General features: G+C 33.1%; 1 protein-coding gene across 1 annotated transcript; it reads left to right on the plus strand.

Moving 5' to 3' along the window:
• Window positions 1-7,574: 7,574 nt before the first annotated feature.
• On the plus strand, window positions 7,575-9,756 carry LOC107435548 (protein JINGUBANG). Its single transcript, XM_016047179.4, has one exon. It carries the CDS (start codon window positions 7,687-7,689, stop codon window positions 9,253-9,255), a length of 1,569 nt encoding a protein of 522 aa, XP_015902665.3. The 5' UTR covers window positions 7,575-7,686; the 3' UTR covers window positions 9,256-9,756.
• Window positions 9,757-10,215: the final 459 nt, after the last annotated feature.

Consider the following 10,215-nt stretch of genomic DNA (forward strand, 5'->3'; position numbering starts at 1 on the left):
ATGAAGTGGGGTATGCCTGCATGATTGTTGGACAGATGGCCCTATTTTGTGTCCTACGTATTTATCTAATTATTTATTATTGCAATGTTTTTTTTATTATTAAGAACATTTTCAATGGTTTTGTGATTCTGTCTATTTAAAATTTTTTTATCATATTAGATAAATAGATAAAATTTTAAAAAAATACTCTTTAATGATTCTAGGCATTAGTTTTTTCAAGCTGATGTGGTAACAAAAGAAATAGAAACTGTGAAAAATATTGTCTACTTCTGAAAGCTCTGTTAAACAGGTTGAGTCAACATTTTATTGACTTTTGTTAAAAGAAAAATAATTCTTGCGTGGACTTTTAGTTTTTTTTAATTAGATATAATTTTAAAATAAAAAAAATTATACATTGATATTTCAGGACATTTTAAACAGAATCCATTTGAGAAAAATTATCTAAAATATTATTTATTAAATAGAAAAAATATCATACAAGTATGAACACTTTTCAAAATCAATACCACATAAACTGTAATAGAAAAAACGATATTCTTAACACATAAATATCCATGACCACGTCAAGGGGCCAAAAAAAACAAAAAAAAAAAAAAAAGAGTTGAATTTGAAGTATCTAGAAATTTATATATATTGGTGTACAGCTATTTGTGGACAAAATTTCTTGTGGGATGCATGAATTCTACAGCAGCAGAGTCAAACAAATTGCTTCCAAAATGTTAATTATCCTCCTTTTACATCAATCACCACATGGCTTAATCTCGTCCAAATTAAAGACCTTTCTTTTTTTTTTTTCTTTTTTTTTAACATTTTTATGATTTTATTTTCAAACTTGAGGTTTGAGTGGCAGTGACCAATGGCCTTGGATCCAAGGCATGTCACTGCCCTTGTAAAAAAGGAAGCTTCTTAATCCTTACAGAGTGCCCTATGAACTAGCTAGTGTCCGGGAGAAATACTTCAAATGGAAAGGGACTTTTCAGGGATGATAAGAAAAGGAAATAGAGCATCAAATAATGGGAAAAAGAAGACAAATGGGTAATTTTTGGTGAATAAAAAAATTGCCCAAAAAATAATTACAAAAAATAAATTGTTCAATAAAGAACAAATGGTAGTGCTTGGTTCCAAAGAAAGCACAATTATGTTGCGTACGTTTGAGACCAAAAATAATAGAGAAAGCTAGCTAGGTGGCTTTTTATATATTTATATTTAATTTTTTTCCCGTAAAAATGGAAGCTAGACTTGGATTAAAAAGATATAGATAATTGGATATTGTCCTTCAGTCTAAACGAAAAAAATTGTTCTATCATTTGAAGCAAACTAAAAAATAATAATAATAATAATAAATAAATAAAAGAAAAAAAAAATGTTGTATTATTTGAAGCAAAGCATTAAGTTTTCTCGTATGTATGCGCGGTTTGAGGAACCGACAATTGGCTAACTTTCGACACAAACCACTCCATTTTCAACCATAAAAACAAAAAAAAGAGAAAAAAAGGAAAAAAAAAACTTTGCGGTTTTAACTCCTTTTTTTTGAAAGCAAGTATATCTACAACTTTAAATACACAAATATCTATTTCCTAGAGTGAGAATCCTAAGCAGGGGAAGCAGCTAATAAAAAATCTTGGATTTTAGATACTATCAAGCAGTTATTCATTTTATAATTAGCAATGTTCCCTAGTTAGAAATCTTCAATCTTTTATATATTTAAAAAAAAAAAAAATCCCCGCATATACTAACATATCATATATATGCATACATATATATATGATCTTATACTGTACTCTTTATGCATGTGTGACACAGGGACTAGCTAATTAAGAAGTAGAAGATTTAAAATCCTGTAATTGATAAAGGACGGTATATTGTTTGATAATCAGCAGACAAATCACTGAAATTTCAAATTAAAGTAGGAAAAACTAACATCTTCTACTTTTTGTTAGCTTATATACGGATGGGATTTTGTTGACCGTATCAGACTCTGCGTCATACATATATATAAATATATATACGATTACCTACTGGAAAAGTAATATAAATTAACTCAATATAATCAGCCAAGTTGCGCAATGACATATTAATTTGAATATGTAAATGTCTCAGAAGTTCTGTTTAATGGCAGTTTGACACATATTAATTTGTCATCAAGCAGCAGACAGTAGGTCCAAAAATATATATGCTTATATCAAACACAAAACTGCCACGCTATATATATTTATGTATTCTTATCGGTATTATTTTATGCCTCTGCTCCCTATTCTGTGCTCTTCTTGAGCTTATGTAATCTTGTTATAAAACAAGATTGAATCATCATTAAAATTTTAAAATATTTGGGGGTAAGGATTTTGTTCAGCCACTGGAGGTCGTGCTTGATGATCTGCAAACAAATTGAAACAAGAAAGTTTAATTAATTCACATAATTTTTTTAATAAAAAATTTGCAACTTTTTCAATTAGTATATATATGTAGCATCAACATCAGAAGATTTGCTTTATCAAGATCCTAAATTAACACTAATATTTTTGTTATCTTTCTCAAGTAACCTTGGAAAATATATATATATATAAGAATTTGTTTACCTCAATCAATTTGACAAATTATTAAAAATTATACTTTCCGTAAAGTTAAGTACGTGTCTGAGGATTAACAAGCAGATCCCAAAGTAGACTACGATTTTAAATAAGAAACTGCCACATTAATTAGATTTATTATGCACGTATCAAGTTGATCATTTTCATCAAACACTTGCCTAATTTCCACTCCATCCTGCAAGCTTTCGACTTTAATTTGTTTGCTTATTTTCAGGTCGATCCCATTTATTAATTAATTTGCCGAAGGGCACGAGGTTTTCAACATAATATTAACAATATAATTTTGTTTTTTGTTTTTTTGCTTTTTTGTTTTTTGTTTTGTTTTGTTTTGTTTTTTTGTTTTTTATTTTTTTTTGGGATAGCAGTGTAAATTGCTTGTTGACTTTCAGTAAAGCTTTTGTTTCTTAGGATTATTTTATTGGGACATAGAGTTGCCATTAATGCTCCTTTTCTTTTTTTGTTTTTTTTTTTTTTTTTTTGGTGGGTAATATGCCCTTTATGCTTGCTGAAAGAGTTAAAGCAATTTGGGTATTTATAACTTTTGGCATCTTTACCTTCCTTCCCAAAAAAAAAAAATATATATATATATATATACTTGAGCATGCCAAGTGGCAAATGGAAATCACCATACGAGTTTCGATAAGACTGGCTATGTGTACACTGAATAATATGAACTACTTATTATCAACTAATTAATTTTCCAAATTTTGGCCGATAATAATAGAAAGATATGGGGTTATTAAACAAAGAATAGAAAAGAAATAGATAATTTTTATTCATATTGTTGATAATTAATTTATTGTGTTATATATATGTATATATAAGCGTATATGTGCGTGTGCGACTGTGTTTGAGGAAAAGCGAGAAGCCGACCCTTTATGCATTTATTTTGGATCACAACGCAATGAAGTCAAAAGTCCATCTGCTATATAAGAAAAATTAACTACGCTCTCGTTAGCTTAAAAATTGAAGAAAGCTGACATAGAAATACTTTATTTTCTTACCTACCGGCTACCATTGTATATATACATTGAATTAAATTATTTAAATATATATATATATATATATATATACATGTGAATTTATATATGTTCATAAAAATGATTCGTTTCCCACCAAAACTAACTTGGCTTACAAAACAAATCATTATAAAATCATGGATATATCGATTAGTGACGCATTGAGTATGTTTTGCTTGTATCACCTTATCATTCGGGTGGTTAATGAATCCTTATTGGAGATTAAAATAAAATCATTAGGATTTCATAAACTATTAGCAACATCTTTTGTCTTCCAATATCAAATTAAAGATTTTTTTCCCCCAACAATTCTCTCATATATATATATATATATATATATTTACTAATATTATACGTTTTTACCAAAATACATACATGTACATGTATATAAATATATAAACAAAAAATATGGTTAGAAATTTATAGAAAGAGATTGCAAAGGGCCATTGATAATCATAACATTGTAAAAGATCATTGATAATTATGAAATTACAAAAAATATGCAGGTCTAATAGTTATATAAATACTTTTTTTTTATAGTTCTTTTTGGTAAGTTCATTATTGTATTAAAACTGTATATATATTTATATTATAATGTTCAATATATCATAATTAAGCTACAACTTTCGGAACACAAACTACTTAAAAATTGGAGGGGAAAAAATAAAAAACACAAAGAGGATAAAGAAAAAGAATATAAAATCATTAGATCTTTATAAAAAGATTAAAAAAAAGAAAGAAGAATAAATAAAATAAAATAAAAGTGCAATGTATCTAGGCATGCCAATCTAGCACAGAAATGAAAAAATCGAACAGAGGACATGCAAAAACTGAGATAATCCAAAAGATTAAGATTAAGTTGATGAGATGGGGCCCCAAAAAGGAAGGACAGGTGTCAGTAACTCCGACCAATCTTTTCCCAGTTTCATAGAACTTTGACCCCACGCGATAGATTCCTTCTTTCAAAATGTATTTAAGAACCAAAAAAAATAAATAAATAAAGGTATTTGACAACCAGCTGACATTTGGCTGCAATAATGCTTATGCATGGTGACGTAAACCTGTTAATGTGTCCACATCTCACTGGCCGACAACATCTCGTCGTGATGACGTGGCAAATAGTTAAAAAGGAAACAATAAAATTAAATAAAAAATAAAATTTTCGCGGAATGAAATAGTACGACGTCAGGTTAGCCGTTTAGTCAATTTTATTTAAGGCAGTGTTTGGAGTTTCAATCAGACTTACCAATCTTGGACTTTAGGTGGCGGCCAATTTATGGAGCCGCTGACATTTTTTTTTTTTTTTTTTTTTTTTGGCATGGGAAAGCAAAGCCGGTTTTGACGCACTACGCGTGTGTAAAAGTATAAACTTTGGGAGATTTTGGGGAGGGGTTTTGGATGAAGTACGCGTATGGTTTACCGACCTTTTGTTAGAAATTTTTGGGGTACAATTTTTGGATGTAGGGATTGAGATTTTTCGACATTTTTTCGGTACGTCAACCAAAAACCCTAATTTCGTGGGTCTGACTAGAATTTCATCAGAATTGGCGGCATATTTGTCAATTCTCAGGTGATTAATGGAGGTCATTTATCAACGAAAATGAAATGGGACAATGCTGGTCACGGGTAATGATCAATGAATCTTGAAACCCATTGAGTAATTACGATGCGATACAACATATAACTCAAAATGATTGGCATTAAAATTATAAAAATAATAATTAATGCTCCATTACATGAGTGCACTGCAAGAAAGCATGACTTTTAGTTGCAGTCCATAAAATTAGATTTTAATCGTAATTAGAGCTTTTAGCAATGGTGTTTTTAGTCACCAACTGATAATAATGTCCATATTTGCAATTAAAACCTTTAGTCACGAACTTTTTTACTTTTAATCACATCTTTCATTGTCATTAAAAGTGCTTTTTTTCACAGTTGTAGCAATTAACTATAAAAAATGTCAGAGCTGATTGCTGATAAGTTTGTTAATTTGGGGGTAAATTTATTTATTTTTTTAAAAAAATACCCATCAAATAAGAATGTTTAATTTTATTTTTTTTCTTTATAGCATGCATTGTTTAGTATTATTATTATTTCTGCTACTACTAGCATATATATACTCTAATGTGAAAGTGAATACAAATTAATCAGTTATCAATATATAGGGTGGAAAGAATCAACCACTATAACAAAGTAGCTAACTAAAGCAATTATAAATGCTGTCCATTATTGTTACTCTTGATTATGAATAATGGTACTATAAGAGGAGGAAATTTAGATAATGACAGTGGGAGGTCCTGCGCGTAGTCTCCAAAAGCTAGGACGCCATATTAAAGCTACTGATGTCTAAATCATTTGTTGTGATTTTTAAGTCGATCATATTCTTGTTTGCCACTAGTATATGTATAGTATAGGTGAAACTTTGCCTCATGATATATGAAAGAATGCATAATGCTGATATGCCTCGAAATGTCTAGTCAGCATGATAAATACTAGTGAAAATATATAGCCTTTCCAATACCTTGTCAACGACAGGTGTACATGGTAATGCAGGTTCGTACCTATAACAAATGTAAACTTCTGAATTGATATTAGTGAATTAAACCATTATATATCCATTATTATTTGTGGTACTTCATCACAGCCAGCCTTTTTAAATATATATATCTATATATATATCTTGATTCTTGAAAACTCTAGAGCTATCGATCAGTCTGGATTCACTGGAAAAAACATATAGTTAAAAGAAAAAAAAAAAAGTGTTCTCTAATTATGATATGGTGGAATATATTAAGTGGAGAATATCTTAAGTGGATAATGCAAATTAAGTGTACAAAGATTTACTTCACCCATTGAACTAATGAAAGAGAAGAGATAGAGAACTTTCACCTCTCCAAAAACCTATATATGAAAAAAAAAAAAAATCAATAATTAATACATTGCTATGTTTCTCAAGTAGAAGAAATGTAATCAAATCATAACCAAAATAATTTGATCTTAAAATGTCATTTGAAAACAAAAGAAATTAAGCCATCCACTCTTAGCAAATATAAGAAAAATAAAAAATAAAAAATAAAAAAGGTTGTTCATAAGAGCATTAGAGAGTTTTGCTGGGACAGGTCATTGTACAAATTGCATTTCGGAATATATACATAGTTTGCACCCATATACACACACACAATATTATCAACTCAAATAGAATAACCTATGGATCATGATTCGAAATATTATTCTTAAACTAATAAGAGGCATATTTAGGAATTAGGATAATTAACTCTACCATATAAATTCTATTTAGGATCATCGACTGATTACATATAATTTAAAATAAAATATTTTAGAAATTACATGTAAATTAGATGTTATAAGTTGGATAATATAAGAAACCGACATACCTTAGTAGCAACGACTTTCAAACCAATTGCCAAACTATAGATATATAGCTCTTACACTTTTATAGACTCCAAGCCGCCCATTTTACTCGTTAGCCAAGTATAACCATGCATCCGAAGTTGGAGGCAAAAGTAAGCCATATAATTATCTAAATCCGTATATATTTGCATGTGCATGGGAGTTCCCAAAAAAGTGCATAGAAACGGCGCCGTGCCAACATTTTTCAAAAAGGACGAGAGCCTAAAACTGAAATGTCAAAGTCAAACCCACCAATTTGAAAATGCTTGTTTACGTGGTGATTCCAATGAAAAGTTCCCCTTGCAGGTAAGAGACCCGTAACAGTTTCCCCAAATTATTAACGTGTGAAGATGAAACGCCCGCTCGTATCATTTTTATTTTTATTTTTTATTTTTTATTTTTGGGCTCTCTTTCCCTCTCCGTCCATTTCATAACGAATTTCATATGCCTTATTACCGGTTGCCATAACCTTACGACTCCTCCTACCACGTGTCCACTATTCTCACCTTCCACTATTTCCTCATCTGCCTATCTATCTATATATACTCTCCAACTTCCTCCTTCAACCATATTAGATTTTCCTTCTATTTCCCACATTTTCCTCTCATATTTTCTCTGAAAATTATTGTATCTTCTTCCATCGTTCTCTGCCTTGCTGATTTTAATTTATGAGGAACGAACAGGGCGGTACCATGGTTGTAGAGCGGACTAGTTCTGCATTCCACCGACCTAAATTCGGAACCCTTTTGCATTCCGATCAGGGTATCTTTTCCATCAACAGTCACGACGAAGATAGCAAAATCAGCAGCAACAACACCAATAATATTAATAATAACAACAACAACAACAACAACAGCTGCAGCGACTTCTCGATTCGCTACAACAACAACAACAACAACAATAGCTGCAGCGACTTCTCGCTCCGCTACAGCAACGCCTCCATGGCCAGCCCTGGATACTACGACAGCGCACGTGGCAGCGCCGATACCTCGCCAATGATGTCGCCATGGAACCACAGCTCCCCATACAACAGATCTCCGTGGATAGTACCACCCTCGCCTTTGTTGAATCCGTATGACGAGAACTTCCCTCATAACGGTCTCGTAGGCTCTCTCGTTCGCGAGCAGGGTCATATATATTCGTTGGCAGTTTCTGGTGATTTGTTGTACACTGGATCTGATAGCAAGAACATTAGAGTTTGGAAGAATTTGAAGGAATTCACAGGTTTCAAATCCCACAGTGGGTTAGTGAAAGCCATAGTTGTATTCGGAGACAGAATCTTTACGGGTCACCAAGATGGTAAAATCAGAGTGTGGAAGATTTCTCCTAAAAACCCTAGCAGCCATAAACGCGTGGGAAGCTTGCCAACCTTCAAAGACTATCTGAAAAGCTCCATGAACCCAAAGAGCTACGTGGAGGTCCGGAGAAACCGCAACGCCGTGCGCATCAAACACTTCGATGCCGTCTCATGCATGAGCTTGAACATAGAACAAGGCCTTCTCTACTCCGGTTCATGGGACAAAACCTTGAAAGTGTGGAGGATCGCCACCTCCAAATGCTTAGAATCAATCACGGCCCACGACGACGCGGTGAACTCGATCGTATCGGGGTTCGACTCGTTTGTGTTCACCGGCTCGGCAGACGGAACGGTGAAAGTGTGGAGGAGAGAGCTCCAAGGCAAAGGAACGAAGCATTTCCTGGTGCAGATATTGCTGAAGCAAGAGAACGCCGTCACTGCATTGGCTGTGAACCCAGAATCAGCCGTCTTGTATTGCGGATCGTCGGACGGGCTTGTGAATTTCTGGGAACGAGAGAAGCATTTGTCACACGGCGGCGTTTTGAGGGGTCACAAGCTGGCCGTGCTCTGCTTAGCGGAGGCTGGGAATTTGCTGTTCAGCGGCTCAGCCGATAAGAACATCTGCGTGTGGAGGAGAATGGAGAGCGGTGTTCACACGTGCCTCGCTGTGCTTACGGGACATACTGGGCCGGTCAAATGTTTGACCGTCGAGGAGGAAGATCAGGATTCTTCCGGTAAGGGAGATCAACGGTGGAGAGTTTACAGCGGGAGTCTGGATAAATCCGTCAAGGTGTGGCGCGTGTCGGAGAGCGTGCCCGATTTGACCGAGTCGAGAACGTTGGATAACTCGAGTAGCGGATATGCGTCGCCGATGCGGTTGAGCTTCGGTTCTTCCGCCGGTGGAATGAGCCAAAGCGGGTGGAGGCACCGTCAGAATTAAAAGAAGTTTGGTGAAAAATGGTGAAAAGAAAAAGAAAAAAAAAAAAAAAAAAGGAAAATGGTGAATTGTGAAATTGTGAATATATTTGTTTGTTTTTTTCAAAGCGAGTTAGGAAGGGAGGTGCAGAGCACGCGAAGTGGTTGTGGTGTGGTCCGTATACGATATTGGAAAAGTAACCGTCGGATGAATGGCACCGCCTTGGCTTGGCTTGTTGTGGTTTTCGTGGACCACGTCACAATTTATTTTTTTTTTTTTCTCCCTTCGTACATAAGCATCACAGAAAAAAAAAAAAAATTGTACATATAGCAAATGGGAGAGTGCCACGTTAGGATTAGAAAAAAAAAAAAATTGGAATGTGAGCCTGAAAATCAACACTTCAATGGTTGATTAAGTGCGAATATACAATTTTGCCTCTAAGAGTTGATGTACAAAAAATAAAAAAATAAAAAAAAATAAAAAAATAAATCCAAGGATTCCCATTCAGTGGAGTTGAAAAGAAATTATCCTTTTTTTTTTTTTTTTTTGGGGTTTTTGTTTGATTTGGGAGTCAGGAATATTGTTTATTTTTGAATGTTGGTAAATTGCTGATCGAGGTAGGAGCATCATGTGCTGTTTTGATTTCCTTCAGTAATGTTGTGGTGCTGTAAATATCCATGGCTGCACATAGATATAGTTTGTAAGAGTTCAGTTTAAATATAGATTGTTTAATTTGGCGAAGAAATTAAGTAAAATTCATTGATCTTATATTATTTAGGAAAATAAGGTACAAAAAGTTGATTTTTTGAGGACAACCCCAAGTGGGAAATTTAGAAACGTTAATACTACAATTTTCAGATTGAAGAATTGGCTAGGTCAAAAAGTACGTGTTATATTTCACCCAACAAATAAATATGATAAACCTTTTTTTTTTTTTTTTTTTAATCTTTCTTTTGAGTTTTGCAAACATTTATGCACTTGGCA

The sequence above is a fragment of the Ziziphus jujuba genome, chromosome 9 (assembly GCF_031755915.1).
Source record: "Ziziphus jujuba cultivar Dongzao chromosome 9, ASM3175591v1".
Taxonomy (NCBI): domain Eukaryota; kingdom Viridiplantae; phylum Streptophyta; class Magnoliopsida; order Rosales; family Rhamnaceae; genus Ziziphus; species Ziziphus jujuba.